This window comes from Halichoeres trimaculatus, unplaced genomic scaffold (genome assembly GCF_033239565.1).
Source record: "Halichoeres trimaculatus isolate MK-OKI-2021-1 unplaced genomic scaffold, fHalTri1.1 fHalTri1_scaffold_15, whole genome shotgun sequence".
Lineage (NCBI taxonomy): Eukaryota > Metazoa > Chordata > Actinopteri > Labriformes > Labridae > Halichoeres > Halichoeres trimaculatus.
In genome coordinates, this window is record NW_027437193.1 from 16,229,446 (window position 1) to 16,247,979 (window position 18,534).

Sequence of the window (18,534 nt, forward strand, 5' to 3'; positions counted from 1 at the left end):
AGTACTCAAAGCTAAATTAGGTAACATTAAGTAAAGGCAAGCAGCCTTTGAAATTTTTTAGAAGAGTTTTAGTTGATTAATGATAAAATAACAAATGCCAACTTTCCAGGTTTGGTCAATAATAATGATGAAAATCATGCAACCCTCTGTGTTCTAAACGTGCAACAGTTGTTTTTATGATTGGTTCAATTATTATGATGGCCCAAACCTCATGGGCAACAAACATTCACCATCTTACAGTATCATACACATTTTAGCCTTGTTTCGTAATTAGTAATTTCACTTATGAGTATTTTACACATTTTTTGTAATTAAAAGTTGTTGTTTTTTTTCAAGGTTACACTTATTGTTTCATATAAATTTTAATGTACTCTTATGGTAATATTGTTTGCATACACTTTGCTGTTGTAATATTGTAAATTTCCTCATTTGGGATCAATTAAGGATTATCTTGTCTTGGTTTCACAATTAAAGTTTCATTTTCAAATTATTTTAACGAGACCTGAATGCGAATGTTACCGTGCAATGGTAGAAGTGGAGAAGTGGTGTAAAGGCCCGTGTCAGCCTCCTAAAGTCGGTGTCAGAAGTTACAGTAAAAATAAAAACTGATTGCAATAAAAACCAGTCAACGTGGCATCACCCATATGCTCTAATTTAAGGTATAAAACAGGCTCACCTTATCTGGTTGTTATAGTAAACTCAGTAAGTGAAAATGTACTAGTCAGCATATCTTTGTACGGTATTCATACGGGTTTTATCTGTAGTCACATGACCCACTCTCAGCCATCTTGTGGAAAACGGAGAGAGAGAGAGAGAGCCCAGAGAGAGCCACACAACTCGCATACAAACCTTGTGCTGTCAGAACAAGCAGAGGTAAGACAGCCAAAGTTTAATACACTAGCCAAGAAAAATGGCACGTTTAAGCAAAGTGCCACGTCGGGGAGCTTTATTCTGAAGAGCTGGGTGCTGAGACAGTTGTTAAACCACCATGTTTATTCGGCCTTAAAGCATCGGACTCTCGTGTCTCTGTGTGCGGGCCCGGGCGTGTGAAATGCGGGGCGTGTTGACAGGAAATTTTGTTGCGGCTGCTAGAAGGCCGCATGTAGCTAGTTAGCCAACCTGTTAGCGTGTTAGCCACAAGTGTTGAGGCTAGGGATTAACTTATGCCAGGGGGCTGTTTCACTTGTTATGAATAATATGTGACAATGTGTCTTTTATTTTAATATAATCTGTTAGCGTCGAATTATATGTAGGTGTATGTCCAAGCGTGACAGGCACGATTTAGCAACGTTTGTGTTCAACGCTGTTAGCTAGCTAACGCGCTAGCAAAGCCACCGTTGGCTACCTGATCATCTCCCAGTGTGTAGCAAAAGGTACTTTAACTAACCACAACTCTGCTGCCATGTATTAGCACATCCAAAGCTCAACTGTTTATATCAAAAATGATCGGTACTGCGTCAGTTGACGTTAACTGTTATATTAACATTACTGGCTTAAACACTTCGTTTGTTAATTTGACTGGTTACTCTGATACCTTAGCTTATTTAATGTTGGTAACTGCCAATTGTGTGAGCTACTTTCAAACTTTTAAACGAAACACTTTGAGAACTCATGCAGGGTTCAAGCGTTATTTACAATAACACGCAGGGTCGATTGGTTATATGTAGTTGGCTTTTTTCTTTTGATTTTCTGATAGATTTATGATAACGCAACACTTTGGACCAAATGTATCATAGGACTGCCCAGACAACTTAACAGGGGCATAATGTACAGGTTTTTTTTTCTTCAGCTCAAATAATTCATTTCACTCGCGTGAAAAACTCAAATATGAGGTGTATAAATTAATGCAGAATGACGTGATTTTATCTACATGGTCATTTCAAAGTTGTCATAACTTAATGTCGACTCATTTCCGTCGTTTAGTTTCCATTGGATTCCGTGCAGGACAGTTTCCTCAAACATGGCTATCTTGTATATATTGCGCTGTGAACTACACACTTACACGTGGCTTTACCCTGCTCCCATATGGTCAGTGGTATTGTGAGCGTACTGTCGCCCTTTGTGGCCGTATTCGAGGGCGCTTTCAACGAAGTTAGTCCTTTCTTTTTGGCTTTGGTGTTAGAGGAAGTATTGAGAGTAGGAAAGTCTTAAAAACAAACTGCAACCGTTGAGTGGCCAGGGATGTTTATTTATGTTTAGCTGCCGAAGTAAAGTCAACCTCCGTTGTCAATTACAGGTGTCTGACATACCCTGCTTGAAGGCTGGGAGACTTCCTAAAATAGCTTAAGCAGATTGAAATTGTACACTGGCTGTGAGGTTATGGGATGGGCTGTATATCATCTGGAGTAGGAATTCATTGAAGCATTTCACAAAACTAAGAGTATATTTTCCAAGTTGTTGCCTACTTAAAGTATGTGCAAACAAAACTAATGAATAGTGTCTTTTTAGATATAAACTGATTAATTAGGTGTTAGGATTGACGAAATGGTTGAACTGGTAAAAAAAGTCAATGCCCCCAGTCCTGGTATCTTTAGACATGTATTCTTGTGAGACATACTGGTAGATATTTCAAAAGCTTATGGTGTTTTCACAATCAAAACACACACACTATAGCGCTATTTAAATATGTACCGCAATAGAGCTAAAAGTTGGGTCAGTAATGTAAGAACAAAATAAAAATATTACATCTGTGAAGTATTTCTGAATGAACCTACACAGAGAAAAAAACAAATCTGATTTGACATTTCTGTTTAATTTTATTGTTGTGTTGTCCACTCATCTGTTTCTGACTGTGATCTTAAGCAGAAGCACTGTTGTACTCTAACTACTTTTTCATACTTGTAGAACTTCAAGGAAGAATGGCTGAAACCCAGACACTTAACTTTGGACCAGAATGGTAAATAAACTGACATAAATTAAAGATTAAGCTGATGAGTTACTTTGTAGGTTGTGGTACTGGTTTTGTGTTGTGGCTCCGTGTATCTTTTCCATACATGTTGGGACGTGCCACTTGCTACCTTGTCTTCACTGTTGTCCCCCCATTCTGCTTCTATGCTAATACTGTCCTTTCTTTCTCCAGGCTCCGCGCCCTGTCTGGAGGTGGTGGCGGCAGCAGTGGTGGTGGTGGAAGCAGCTGTGCTGTTGCCTCTCCACCCCTCTCACCTGCGTTGCCAAAGTATAAACTTGCAGACTATCGCTACGGGAGAGAAGAAATGTTAGCACTTTATGTAAAGGATAACAAGGTTTGTAGGCCTGTAATATCTGCATCTGTAACACTCCCTTGTAGTCATTATGATTTGCACACCAACTGTTATTTTTATCTTTTTTTCTTCATTAAGTCTCATGCACAATAACAGCAACACTTGTTTTTGTATATTTCTGTCCTTTAGATACCTATAGACCTACATGATAAGGAGTTCCTGCCCATATTGCAAGAGGAGCCCTTGCCGCCTCTGGCACTCGTGTCTTTTACAGAGGAGGAACAGGTAGAAATTTGTGTCATATCCATAGACTGTGTAAAACATGGACGTAGTCTCGCCGACGTCACCCGTCTGTTTCTGAAACAGAAAATGAAGCACATTGGCTATAGAGGCCATATTGGTCGTGGCAAGGGCTTCGCCTACAGCCATAGGGCTCCTGCCATCACATGACCCTCAGCTGTGCCTCTTATTGGGGGAGCTCGCGATCTTAATATCATCTGAACGGCCGAGTTTGAAAAAAAATTCACCCCCCGTACAGTGGGTGCTGGTAGTAAAATTAGCGACTCAGACAGGAGACGTTTTTTGAACCTGGCTGTAGATAGGTTTATTTCTGCTTTGAAAATGGCTTTTTTGGCTTGGTGTGAATGTGACTTCCACTACTTCCGGAGCCAGCCTCAAGCGAACACTCGACGAACAGCAGATTTTAGCGCTTCCGCATTGTCTCATATTCTGAGACCGCAGGTTGCCGCTTGGTCATATCCCGTCTTTATCTTAAGAAGTTACAAAATCAGAAAATCTAATATATCAACCATACCGAAGTAAATTTCAACAATAAGTGTGACATTAATTTAAAATGTTTTTGATATTTAATCATAACTGTTTTAAAATACTACCAAATAAATTGTTAGTGCAACAAAAGAGCTGACAGTGCTTTTTGGCCCCTTATCCCTCCCTCCCTTTCTCCTGTTTGTATTTGCAGAGAAATTTTTCCATGTCTGTAAACAGTGCAGCTGTACTCCGGCTGACAGGGCGAGGAGCCGGTCCGATAGCAGGGGCAGCAAGAGGCCGAAGTACCTCAAGAGGTCGAGGTAGGAAATGAGCAAGAATTTCAGTTTATTTCATGTTTCCTCTTAATTTTAAGCCCAAATGCCAGATCCAAAACAGCAACCAGGACTTGACAGGTAAATGAAACTGCAGCGTGGTGGTGTGAACTGGACCATGCTTTTCATATAAGCAGGTAATGCAGTAATGCATGAACATGTGAGGAAGCGGACAACTTAATGGTCCAAAGTTTCTTCTCATTTCTCTCTCCTCTTCTACCACCAAAAAAGTCTCGGGCAGACTTTTACCAAGTCACTCAATTTGCAGATAGTCAAATAATCTTTTTGAGAATTAGAGTTTGTTTTTTGGTTGCTGCTCCAATGGGTTGTGACTTGCTGATTATATAAATTTGAAAATCTCAAATGTTTTGTGCAACTCTCTGCAGATGTTTCTGCCTCATTTAGTTACTTGTCTTCAAAAGAAAGATATCCCACCTAACACCACTTTAAGCATGCAGACCTCTTGAGTCATTTTTTAAACTTGTGATTCCTTTCAGGCCGGGGAAGAGGAGACGGAGGGTTTTACCAAAGAAGTTTCGATGATGTGGAAGGTTTTGGTCGTGGAGTAAGGGAGATGCATCGCTCCCAAAGTTGGGAAGAAAGGTAGAAGAAATATAAAAGCTGCTTTTGAAATATTTCAATTGAGCAATTTACTCAGCTTTGTGTCCCACCTTAACACAACATGGGGTTATCTCACCAGGGGAGACAGAAGGTTTGAAAAGCCAGGTCGAAAAGAGCCAGGTAGGTGTTAAAATGTGTATGCTCAAATAATCAATACGTGAAGTATTAATCAGCTGATTCTCTGACTTATCGACTTGTTGCTCTGTGACTCTTCTAGAGCCTGCTCCTGGACATTTTCAGATGAATCACAGTAAGTGGGTTTTATCAGAAAATCAATGATTGAAAAGTGGACTAGGTTTTAGTCAACTGACACCATCAAGTTTGCTTATCTGTGTTTTACGTCAGTGATGTTTAACCCCCGACCTGTACTCTTTGCAGTTCGTGGCAACTATGAGGACGTGGGGACAGGCGTACCCAGGAAGCATGACTTCATACGCTCAGAGAGTGAGAACTGGCGTTCTTCTCGTGACGATCAAAATGGGGAGGATGATGACGGGGGCTGGCGCCTGGCAGGTTCTCGACGGGACGGTGATCGGTGGTGCCCTCCAAGCCCAGGTTGGCAGTGCACTGAAAACATTAGCAGAACATCTGTCTATGAATAATTTCTGATGAAGGTGTGAGTGGTGTCCAGTCAGGACTTTTGTACAGCCTTTTTCTACAAGTTACAGAGAATGCTTCCTGTTTTCCCCAGATGGACCTCGGTCAGCAGGGTGGCGGGAACACCCAGATCAGCGCCGTCGATTCCCATTTGACGCAAGAGAAGATGAGCGGGGCTACAGGAGGCCGCGGTCGGGTAGTGGCAGCCTGGAGGACGAGAGGGACGCCCTGCCAGAGTGGTGTTTGGAGGATGCAGACGAAGAGGCGGGCACCTTTGACTCATCAGGAGCCTTTCTATCACTCAAGGTGAGGCAAAGTCTTTGGAAAAAAAAATATTTCCAAAAATCTTTAAAATTAAATAATTAATCCTTGCGTCATTCTAAATGTGTGCTTTGTTATAAATGCAGAAAGCCTCCAAGGAGCCAATCCTGGAGGAGGCAGAGCTCGACTTCAAACCATTGGAAGAGTGTGAAGAGGGCCTGGAGGAAGAGGAGGACAATCTACCCAAGGAGACCAAAGAAATGGAGACAGATGCTGAACGAAAAGGTCAGTCGCTATAACGGTTGTCAGTTTTTGTTACTGACTCATTATTGTTATTTTCTCTTTGTCGCACTCATTATTGAACTAGAAGTAATCATACTTATTTTTATCGTGTACATGTATTTATCAAATTAACTTAGTGCTTGAACACAAATTTTAAGTCTTTTTAGAGATTTTCTTTCTTGTTTAATATCTAAATCTGCCACTGAACTGTTTGATCTGATTGATAGTTTTTCTACAGAAAAGCAGCACTGACGCTAATTTAGTTTCCTGCCCAGTGACACTCGAGTCACAACTTTTCATTTTGAGATCATGGTTGTAAAAATTTTTCAAATTCCCGTGATTTTGATTTAAAACGAGCTGGTGACACAAGTGTTTGTATGCAAGAGGACTCCCAAATTTAGCCTTTCAAGATGTTATTTGTAAAATGAGCTTTAGGCATCGTTTGAAATCTGCATGATAATAGAACTTGCCAATCACCTAAGTCAGGACCGTGGGTCTTCCAGCCAAGGGCATTCTCATGAATGTTATCTGTTTTTTTTTAAGAGCTGCTCAGAAGTTCAGAGGAGGCCCCAGCTGTCCCTGCACCTGTTGCTCCCCAAGTCTCAGAACCCCCAGCTCCTGCACAGTCTCATTCCCAAAGCCAACCCAGCCGAACAGAAGAACCTGAAAGGCCAGCTGAACGGCAGCCACCCCTGGAGCTACCACCAGAGCCCTGCAAAGTCCCCCTGCACATCCCCATGTCGAACAGCATGCTCGAGAGCCTACCCATGTCACACATTTCAACCACACGAACAGGTGGGGCTTCTGTGTCCCATTTTCCTGTTAATCAGAGTTTTTAGCCAGCAGGTTTCTGCATGCCCTGTATGTGCTCATGGAAATCTTGTGATCTACAGAAGTGTCTGCTCCCTCGCCTGCTGTCCAGCTACCACAGCCAAAGCCCATGGAGGTTCCTGTAGCGATGAACAATCCTCTACCCTTCTCTTCTGGTATTCTGGCACCAATTGGCAGGCCCACAGCTGTGCCACATGACCCCGATGAAGATGAGGGATTGAAACACTTTGAGCAGGTAAATGACTTCACTTTGACCACCAAAATCTCTCTGGGAGAGGAAAACCTCTCTTCAGCTCTCTTTATCTTTGACACAGGAGGCAGAGAAAATGGTGGCGTACCTTCAGGATGGTGTGGTGGACGATGAAAGGCTCACATTAAAGGCTTCAGAGAAACCTAAACCTGCAGGCCTGCCACTCACCCATGAGGCTGCTCTCAAGTGGTTTTACAAAGACCCCCAAGGGGAAATACAGGGTGAGTCTCAGAGATGTCCCACATGCCCAAAAATAACCCCAAGATTTCTTTTTTATATATTTTGAACACTAGTGTTGGGCCTGAATTTACTCATCCTCTCTTTGTTCCCCTCACAGGTCCGTTCAGTAACCAGGAGATGGCGGAGTGGTTCCAGGCGGGTTACTTCACAATGTCTCTCCTTGTCAAAAGAGGCTGCGATGAAGTGTTTCAGGCGCTTGGAGAGATTATGAAGATATGGGGGAGGGTACCATTCACTCCAGGCCCTGCACCTCCACCACTACAGGTGTGTGTTTGTTTCAGTAACCTGTGTAAGACTATTTAAATGTTTGCTGTACAATCAGCGCCAGTCGCTATTACTAATTCTGGCCTCTAGGTGGTGTGCCTGTCCACTCTTTTACCAGTAAGATGCTTTCAGAGGGATCCCTCATGTAATATTTTCATGAGCAGAAGAGGCACCTTTCAGTGTTAATTGCAGCCTCTGCTGTCTGCAGAAAACCCTTTTACATGTGTTTTTTTTTGTTGCTAAAGACACTTCTAGGGATTTCAGTCCAGAAATCCAAGTCCTTGCTTGGTGTCATCACAGTTACCATGTCTTTGTTGAGATTTATCATGAGTGTTCTCCATAATGCAGGGGGATGGTGATCAAGAGAGGTTGAAGAGGCAGCAAGAGCTCACCGCTCTCAATCTATACCAGTTACAGCAGCTCCAGTATCAGTACCTCCTCAGGTATGTCTGCTCCATCAGCCGTTCTTATTTTCTCTGACTCTGCAGCCGGTTCACCTTGAGTTTTATCTCAACCACAGAATTGTCAAAGCAATCATCAAAACACAGTGAATCATATGAATCCTGTTCAGAGTGACACAAATGGTCCACTGACTCCCTCTCTTCTTTTTTCTTCCTTTGTTCCTTCCCTTCAGGCAGCAGTATGCTCAGGCTCTGGCCCAGCAGAAAGCTGCAGCTCTTAACTCCGCTCCTCTACAGCAGCAGCAGCAACACCAACAGCAGATCAACCTGCTTCTACAGCAATACCAGGCCCTCAAGCTAAGGTCAGTATCATACACACCAATACATGTATGGCATAATGACTGTATATGGACATGAAAGGACTGAAGAGTTCTTGAAGATGTATTTTATCTAGGGCTGTCGCATTAATTAGATTAATTAATTACATCCCAAATTAACGCGTTATAAAAATTTACGCAGATTAATCTGGATCCCAAACCCGCGGGGCGTTCAAAGACGCACTTATTTTCAAATGTCTGGCATTTACAAACCGTATGTCCTACTTGGAAAAAGCGGCGTTATCATCAGATTCTCAAATTACCGACGGTCCCTTAATGTATCACATATGACATCAGCAACATGCTTTAAACCGGGGGGAAGCGAGAGTGATTCTTGGGGGACTGCTGTCCACATTTGGTTTATTCACACGTCCTTTTTTGAAAATCTGCAGAAAATCAACTGTTTGCTCTAGCTCAATTCTGTAAAAAACAGATAATTCTACACTCTTTACTGCATGAAAAAAGCCCCGAATGATCAATATTTGTCCTGTTTTTAAATCTAAAGAATTCTTTGAAAATTTCCTTCCATCTTCCTTGTGTCATGTTTCAGCTTGGGGCTGCTCTGCAACAGTTTGTGTGTTCAGAGCATGTAAAAATGAAAATACTTCACTTTTCTTTGATCCAAGACTTGAATAAAGTGTTTTGTACATAGTTCCTCACCGTTTTAGCCTTTAGCCCTGGTTCTCCTGACCTCATAGAAGTATAGAAGTTCATATTGCAGTGAAAATTGAGTCCACATTGAGTAAAAATGTGACAGAAGCAAAAACCATCCTAAAAATCAAATCAGTAAAAATGTGACAGAAGCAAAATCAGCTTATCATAGGTGCAGGACTGTGTAGATTTTGTAAAGATAGAACCATAAAACTGTTTTCATGTGTTCCTTATGCATCAGGGTACCTAAAAATGTGTTGTATATATTCCCACCTTATTTTTTAATGTTTTTTAATGTCTTTTAATGTAATTTTAATGTCCTGGAATTCAAATTCTTAATTTTGGGACCTTATGCAGATATGAGATTAAAATATGATTAATTAGATTAATTAATTACAAACCCTGTAATGAATTAGATTTATTTTTTTTAATCACCTGACAACACTAATTTTATCAAATATCTTTTAGAGCGTCTGAGAGCCTCCTACCTCCTGTAACCCGGTCCTTGTCTGTACCGGACTCTGGTTCTGTGTGGGAAATGCAGAACCCGTCCTCTCAGGCCTCCTGTACACCAAACCTCCAACAAGCTGCCCCAAGCAGTAAGTCTCTACTGAGTTGTTCCCCTTTTGAATTATATTTGCTGAAAAAATCTTAATGCATCATTTTAAACTCACTCCAAAGCATGGGATGGCAGCAGCGTGTGGGACTTACCCATAGACTCCATGGCACAGGCTCCAACCATCGAGCAAATGCAACAGTTAGAGAAGTCAAAGGCTGCAAAGGTAAACCCCGTTCCTGCATTTTCTTTTTGGACTCAAAGTGCCTCTAAAAGTCTCAGTTTTTGTTTTATTTTCTTGTTTCACAGTTGGAGCTGGAGAGACGTGAGGCAGAAATGAGGGCCAAAAGGGAGGAAGAGGAGAGGAAACGACTGGAGGAGGCCCTGAGAGCTCGGCAAGAGGAGGAGCGCAAACGCTTGGAAGAAGAGGAGCTGGCACGGCAAAAGCAGGTAAAGCACTGAAACTTGAACCATCTGAGAAATGTGTTCTTAGCTGTATCAAAGTATATAAAACTGTGACTGATCAGATGTGGTAATTCTTTAGGAGGAGGCATTAAGACGACAACGAGAGCTTGAAGAAGCACAGCGCAGACAAAAAGAGGAAGAGGAAAGACTGGCACAAGAAGAAGCTCTCCGAAGACTAGAGGAGAGGAGGAGGGAGGAAGAGGAGAGAAAGAAACGGGAAGAGTTCCTTCGCAAACAGGTGAGCTGACTAAACATGACATATACCCCCCATCCCCCTGGACTGGTTAGAGCTATCTCTAATCTTTACTACTTCACCAGGAGGAGGAGCGCAGGAAGCAAGAGGAACTTGAAGTATTAAGGAGGCGTGAAGAGGAGAAGCGAGCAGAGGAGGAGGCGGCAGCTGCTGCGGCAGCTGCTGCTCTGGCTCAGCAACAAGAGGAGGAGCAAAAGAGGAGAGAGCTGGAGGCCCAAAGACAGCAGGAGCTGCAGAGACAGAGGCAGCAGCAACAGGAGGCTCTCAGGAGACTTCAGCAACAACAGCAGCAGCAGCAGCTCGCACAGATGAAGGTGAGGGCTCCCACCATGAGTCGGCAAAAGTAGAAAATTCTTATTTATGAAGATGCAAAAAACACCTTATGCTCCTTCTTCAGCTTCCATCTTCCTCCAAGTGGGGCCAGCAGTCAGCCAACGCCATAAACCAGAATCAGAATGCCCTGTCGCTGGCTGAGATCCAGAAACTGGAAGAGGAGAGAGAAAGACAAGCGCGGGAGGAGGTAAAGGCAGGGAGCACCGGAAACACATTTCCAAGACAGCTGGGTGTTACATCAGCTGTCATGTTTTAGTGACTCTCGAGTAGTTATTGTTGACTAATTCCAATAATGTCATCCTCCTCACCCCCACAGCAGCGACGTCAGCAACAGGAGCTCTTGAAGCTTCAGCAGCAGCAGGCCTTACAGCAGGCTCAGCAGCCCCAGGCGAAGCTGTCCGGGTGGGGGAGTGTGGCCAAGCAGCCAGTTATTACCAAATCTTTGTTGGAGATTCAAAGGGAAGAAGCCCAGCTGATGAAACAGCGGAAGGATCAGCAGCAGCAGCAGCCGCCACCACAACAACACCCTGTCTCCCAGCAGATACGCTCTCAAACCAGAACTGTATGTGACCCATGTTATGATATGTTCAGTGACTACTGGCACATAACCACAAATATTGACAGATGAAGCCGTTTTGTTCCTTCTGTGTGTGCCAGGCCAACACAGCACTTTATGCACAAAAAGAATCTCTTAGAGATTCTGAAAAACATATCTCTCGCAAACAAATGAGACTTTAGAGGAAACAAACACGGACCAGTTATCCCTAGCTGCTAAGCTTTCCAGTACATTCATCTCCTCTTCAGCTCAGTTCAGTTGTGGTTTTATTTTATCAAAAACATACTCACAGATCAAAGAGTCAGTTCTCTATTTCTGACCTTGGTGTGAGTTATGCTTTGCAGTTGCTTTTGTTGCCATGGCAGGAATTTTTTTGTGCTTCCTTCGTCATTCAGATTGTTTCCTGATCATTGGATGTCATTCTCAACGTACACCAGAATTCCTGATCAGAGGGAGAATCACTCCAACTCTCATTGGCTGCCGGCCGTTTTCAGAACATTTTGACCAATCTTTCAAGACCCTGATAATATTGTTTCTCTTTGACCATGTAAACACCAAAACTACCCAGGAGGGTATCATTTCACATCTCCTCATATCGATGCTGATCTCTCATCCAGAGAGAGCATGGCTCTCACCCACAGTAGTTTATGCGCCTGATATTGATTGAAAAGCTTTGCCAGACCCTGCCTCTTCCCACTAAGAAGCATGATTGACTTTGTTGACTAGGGATGGGCATTACATGCAAAAGAACTATTCAATATTCGCAATATTTGAAATTTTTTTCAAGTAATAACCCCCCCTTCGCAAGCTGCTGTCGCCACCGCTGCCCACCCACATATACATATCTGCCAACATCACACTTTGACAAAGATGAAGAGCGCTGTTATCCTCTGCACATCGATCATCAAACTTACTTCTTTGGGTGACAAAGCTTACCTCTGAATGTTGGTCTGTGGACAGCGCCGCACTTTCTGCTGCATGGCTCGCTCTCACTAACCTTGCAGAGCAGACGGACCTGCCTGATTCAGTTTCTGAAATCCTGCAGATCCATCTTGCCAGGCTCCACTGACCAACGATTTCACTCGGCTAAATTCTGACCGGCCCAATCAGGGAAGAGAGGCGGGAGCTGTGGGAGCAGCGGAAGTGACGAGCAGACGTGACGTCAGCAGACTTTCGTACCTGTCAGCGTTCCTTTGATTCTTAAGTTAACTTTACTAAAACGGCAGCAGTCGTTTACCGCCATTATCTCAACTGTTTCTCGTGTTCCTGTAGTTGTTCGTCTGTTGTTTCTCAGCAGCGGCACACATAAGCTGCACCACACCGTGGATTGGTTTGTGGTGTGTGTGTCAATCAGAATGGTCGTCCAATCACCAGCTGCTGATTTTTTTGAACGTCCCACCTCTGAAAACAAATCCGAAAAGCTGCTACCCAGATGGACGAGTGAAATGTTCCCGTGGCGGATATATGAAATTGTCCGTCTGGTGTGTCAGGTTATGCTCTCACATGGCTGTGCATAGTTGTTGACAACTTGTGAGATGCTAGACTAGCCTTGCAGAGTTAGCACTGCACCTCATTTTCGATAATTTTTTCGAAGGAGTTTCTGAACTTTCCAGTCCATTTTAAACGTCTCTTTCTTCTTGTTTTGACTGTAAATCCTCCAATCTGTTGACTCCTGGTCTGGCTTTGTTCAGTATTTCAGTTTATTGATGTTTTCAAGTTAAATCCACTCTGGTTTTGACATGGCGTGTTTTATTTTGGAAGTCATTTTAGGTGGTTTCCGTGCACAACTTCCTGTTCCTGTCGACCGGTTTTACTTTTTTTCGTTTTCTTATTGTGTGAAATAGACGCACCAAAGTTCTGGCATCTTGGATAAAACTACAATCGTCACATTAACTGCCCAATTTTTTTGATGGTGATCTATTTGATCATTTGAAAATCATTGCCCATCCCTACTATAAACGCTGGAAACTGTTGTATTCAAACTTACATCCATAGACATCAATGGCAGCCAATGAGTTAACACACCTCACACCACAGGAGAATCTAACCAAATCATTTATAGCTTCATCCTTAAAAAGCTTCTTTACTGACTTGTGCTGAAAGAGGTAAATTAGGTCCAGTTATAATCTTACAGTGTGTACTGTGCAGGACCTGTAGTTCCTAACACCCCCTCTGGCAATTTGCAGCACATCATCCTAAAAGACCCTAAAGAAATAAGATAGTCATTGCAGTCTTAAAGTTTTGTTTGATACAGTTAGCATTTAATTTGGGCTCTTCTTAGTTTTAGAAAGAGGGGTCTTACACATTGTTTTGTCACAACTCGGTCTTCACACTTGTTCACAGTGGCCAACTGTTCTCATTGTATTTCATCACTTCCAAAAACAAGCAGTCATTTCAAAGTAGGACTAATGACTGAAACATCACCCTGTTTCAAGCTTTCCAGTCGTGAGAGCCATCACTTTCCTGTTATTTGACATCAAACTGAGCTCTTAAATGATCTCAATACTGGTGAATCAAAAACCAAAGGCTGATGCATCAGTGTTGGAATAGATCGTGACTGTCAGCACCATAAATGACTGTCTCTCTTTCTTGTCATAGACTTCCCTGAGCAACTCAGTCTGGGGCTCTGTGAACACCAGCAGCTGCACCAACTGGGGCTCAGACTCCAGCAGTATTTGGGGCGACACCCACAACTCCAACATGGGCTTCTGGGACGAAGCTGTGAAGGAAGCAGTCCAGCAACCTCCTCCAACCAAGAAGGCCAACACGCAAAAGAACAACAAAGGCAACGCCAACCTGAGGTATTTCTTCACACTGCTAAAAATGCCTCTTAATAAAGCTGTGTGGAAGACTCAAGTCTTGACTTAGTTTTTGTCTTCCTCCTGTTTATGTTTGTCCATGTAAAGTAACTCTACGAGTGGGCGAGCCAATAAGAAGGTAGAAGAGGAGGAGAAGCTGCTAAAGTTATTTCAAGGGGTCAGCAAGAGCAAGCAGGACACCTTCATGCAATGGTGTGAGCAAACCCTGCACACCCTCAACACAGCCAACAACCTGGATGGTGAGACTGCAAAAATAAGTTCTGCTAAGGCATGCCACCCACAAATATTGATGAAACATTTCTGGAAACTCAAAAATGTTCCTCTCCATCTGTCTCCTTGCCAGTTCCAACATTTGCATCCTTCCTGAAAGAAGTGGACTCTCCGTACGAGGTGCACGACTATGTCAGGGCCTATCTGGGGGACACTCCCGAGGCCAAGGACTTTGCCAAGCAGTTCCTGGAACGTCGTGCCAAACAGAACGCTAACCAACAGAAGGCAGCTCCGCAGAACCAACAACAAGCCCTCAAACAGCAGCAGGTGAGCAGGGCCGAAGTGGAACCAGTGACTTAAAGACCTGGAGAGTGAAGCTGAAATCTGTCCAACAGTGTGACGCCAGATTTTAGTTTAGGTTTTTGTTATATTGACAGCACTTTCACATTTCTTAAGCAGGTGGAGGAGAAGGATGAGGGTGAGCAGATGGAGCCAACAGATATGATTCTAAGCATAGATACTTGGTGTGCTTAGTATCTCCTGTGTATTGGTGTGAACAGCACCTGTGCAGTTCCCTCTGGGGATATGAATACTCTGGTTATTTATGCTCTTCATCAATCTGTAAATGTAGTTTTCATCAGGTTGTTTGTCCAAACCAGAACCATACACAGAGCAGAGTGTCATTTGTGCCTTTAGTCTTGCCCTCCTTCTACATAATGATCGTTATGATGACTTTAAAAAGCCACACCGTATTGACACAAATACAGGACCACCCCTTTTAAAAGTGACCCCCTCTTTCCAAGACCAATCTTCAGAAAAGACTGGTAACCAAAAATGTAGTTTGTAACTATTTTTATTGAAATTCTGAGACAGTCATTGAAATAATATTTAGAGGCTGCTTTCATTTCTGGCTCTAAATACAATCACTAAGATCTGTGTTTCATGTGTAATTCTGATGACAGCTCTGGAAATGGGCATGCCTTCATTACATTTCTCATACCCTCTTTTCAGTCTCTTGGTAACAGCCACTTTGAGTACCACGATAAGCTTTTCTTATACAGTTTGCATTTTTCAAACGGTCTTTATGGATGCGCAATCTTCAAACATTACACTCCATAAGGCCATATTTTGTGTCTGCCTGACAATTGTTAAACATCTCTGCTGTATTGACCATCATTATCCTAAGCCACGTTTTTCTTCTTCGTTGGATTTATTAGCAGGGTAAACTGTGCCGCGCTGCTACACCGTCATGCTATTGTTTAACGGCTGCGGCTGTTACACGCCTCCCACCACGAGAGGGCACAGTTTTACTGTGGAAACACAAACGGGATCAGGCTTAACTGTACCAAACCGTGCTAAACCGTACTGAACCAACCTGTACTGCTTGGTGGAAATGCAGCTTTAACATTAGCATCACAACTCTGCCGCAGTGGTCTGTTAACTTGCACGACTTTTGGTCCACTTTTCTCTGGACCTCTCTACGTCACATCCCCTGTCACTGCGATCACTGCAGCCACAGTGAGGTCACTGGCTTTACAAAAAGCTGGCACTCTCTGCTGTTGCGGTCGTGTAGCGACCCTGGACAACTATCACCACGTGTCAATGGTTTGACCCCGATAATAAAACAACCTCCCTGATTTTTGCATTATTTTTCTACAGAAAAAAAGTGTCTTATATTCAGGTCAATACAGTATTTGATGTTGTCAAAAGCCCTGTTCGCTCAGGTTTAGTTTTACTTGGGAACCTCTGGCTGTTTTAGAGTTAACTCCTGAAGTCACTTTTTGGTGTGGCACATTTGCACGGAATAAATAACTTGACATTACTCATGATTAATGTTATCAGAGGACCTATGTGTATCTTGAAATATGGTCGATGATTTGCCCTAGAATTCTTTCTTTAGCACAGGATTAAAAATACTGACGCCCTCCTTAGTTACTAACTATTCCCAAGTTGAAGCTCATTTCAATCGGAAAGGGTCAAGGTGTCATGAACCATATTTAATGCAGTGATAACATTTTTTTTTTGATGTTTTAAACTCTTCAGGACTCTGTATGGGGTGGAACAGGATCATCTTCGCTCTACCAGTCCAATCATACAAGTGTCCAGCAGCAGCAGCAGCGCTTCGAGACCGTCACCTCAGGGAAGAAGAAAAAGAAGCAGAAGATGGTCCGCGCTGACCCCAGCCTTCTAGGTGAGACCAAACTCTCATCAGCTCCAAAATCATATCACAGATTTCTACATCTTTGCCACTAATCATAACTCTCTGTTTTCTTCCCCCAGGTTTCTCTGTGAATGCATCTTCTGAGAGATTGAATATGGGAGAGATAGAGACTCTGGAGGACTTTTAAGGGACTGCTGCCAAGCAAACCCAAACTGACTGTATCCAATTTGAACAGCAGCTGTTTTACCTGAACCCTTCTCACAACCCTCTGACTGCTTCCACATCCTTTAATTTCAGTTCTCTGATTTTCAGACTAACGCTGGTCATCCCTCTCAAATTTTAAAAATCTCAGAGGAAGGTGGTGTTGCTCACTGACCCATAGTGCGATGAAAACCGGCGAGACAAAATGTACTGGAGAAAAACAACTCGTGAAACCATCAGCGAGCTAAGAGAGCAACTACCCGATGGACCACAGTTTCAGGAAAAGTCCGCGGAGGCTTTGATGCTGGTCAGTGTCAGCAGTATTATGTCCTGTTGCAGAAATTCACTGACGATGGATTTCAAATTTGGCCTCTTTTGAACAGGATTTTTTAAGTGTGGATATATGGGTGGGGTGGTTGGGGCATTATGGGAAAAGGTGAGAGAGATTATATCCATTGTTTTTGTTTTATTTATTGAATTTTTTCTTCTTCACACTTTTACCCCTCCCTCTTTCTCTTCCCCCTCCCTGTTTTCTGCTGGGTGTTCATGGATAAGGATGGCAATGTAGAGCCCAAGGATTCGTGCCCACTTATGTCCTGTTTTAAGGACATGTTCAAAAGTTCCAAGTAGTTATCTATTTCTTGTAAAATACTAGGCTGTTTAAAGAATAAACTTTCAATTCTGCATCTGTATTATAATATATAAAAATGATCTGCTGGAGTCATACTTTTTTATTGCAGTATGAAATAAAACAGTCTGATGTGTGGGCTGTTCACAGCTGTGTCGGAAGTATTGAGAAACAACACCAATGTGATGAATTCATCTGATTCACATGCATTCAGCTGGTCACACCAAATCACATTTCACTGGGATGGGACAAAAGTATCTGTTAAGGTTGATATTAATGAAGCCATGTTGGTGTTTAAAGGCTTAAAAAACAATTTGACTGAGATTGAGAGGTATTTGCTTTAGGATGAAGGAAGTATTCAAATCTTTTCACAGAAAGGTGGAAATGCATTTCAGGTGAAATAGTATCAGTACTTCCTCCAAAAATGCCTCATGAAGCTTTTTCGTGGTCCAACTTCTCACTTCATAACACGATTTTCAGATCAATAGAAAGCCATTTTCCGCTCTTGTCAAAGTCTGCCAGTAATGAGTAGTTGGTACTTAATAAGTAATCTTAGTAAATTCTTTCACGTCACTCAAAATTTGTGCTATATATTTGTCCAGCTGTATCTAACTGTTTATCAATTAATCAATCACGTTTATTTATATAGCACATTTAAAAACAACCAAGGTTGACCAACTAGGTGACTAAACTGTTGGAAAAAAAAACTACACGTCATCTGCACCACTTTCACACCGTTGACAGTCTGCATGAGTCCCTCCAGACTCCAGGGGTATACAGCAGTTTCACATCAACAGTTGACCTCATTTGATACACAGGGTGTTCATAATGTCTCTACAATTTAAAAAATGTGTTAAGAAGCAAATGAATGTAGAGATCCGTGGAAATTCTTACAAATTTAGGAGAAGATCTAGGAGTTCTGTTGTTTTCTTATGATCAGTTTTTTTTTCTCAGATGTTCTTGGTTGTCCACTCCTTTAATCCAACACTGTCCCTGTCTCCATAAACTTCTTGTGCCATGCACAAATTGACATATGTGACAGTGGAGCTCTTCCATACTTAGTTTTGCTGAGTCTGCGAATCTGATTTTGTTTCAATAAACCACGACACACATTGTGCCTTTTAATGAGGAGTAGCCATTTTTAAGGCTTAATCTTAACTGTACATCTTTTATCAACAGGATACTTGAAATACACAAATGCAGTGTAATTAAAAATGTTAACTACTGAGTACATAACACATTTCTGATTAAGATATCTTACCAGTCTCCTTTGTAAT

At 42.5% G+C, this 18,534-nt stretch overlaps 1 protein-coding gene across 2 annotated transcripts; it reads left to right on the forward strand.

Annotated features, from left to right (window-relative positions):
• Positions 1-758: 758 nt before the first annotated feature.
• On the forward strand, positions 759-17,356 carry gigyf2 (GRB10 interacting GYF protein 2). 2 transcript variants are annotated; one of them, XM_074688356.1, is made up of 29 exons: positions 759-873; positions 2,845-2,896; positions 3,080-3,242; positions 3,390-3,485; positions 4,180-4,288; positions 4,798-4,903; positions 5,001-5,041; positions 5,139-5,171; positions 5,300-5,476; positions 5,613-5,824; positions 5,926-6,064; positions 6,605-6,856; positions 6,955-7,127; positions 7,210-7,363; positions 7,480-7,646; positions 7,995-8,089; positions 8,281-8,409; positions 9,544-9,674; positions 9,757-9,857; positions 9,941-10,081; positions 10,176-10,334; positions 10,415-10,663; positions 10,747-10,869; positions 10,999-11,244; positions 13,837-14,039; positions 14,145-14,296; positions 14,401-14,594; positions 16,311-16,458; positions 16,548-17,356. In XM_074688356.1, the coding sequence occupies exons 2-29, from the start codon at positions 2,859-2,861 to the stop codon at positions 16,613-16,615; spliced, it is 3,999 nt and encodes a 1,332-aa protein (XP_074544457.1). In that variant the 5' UTR covers positions 759-873; positions 2,845-2,858; the 3' UTR covers positions 16,616-17,356. The 2 variants fall into 2 exon arrangements, with proteins under 2 accessions (XP_074544457.1, XP_074544456.1); XM_074688355.1 differs by having other exon boundaries at positions 7,207-7,363; positions 16,548-17,355.
• Positions 17,357-18,534: the final 1,178 nt, after the last annotated feature.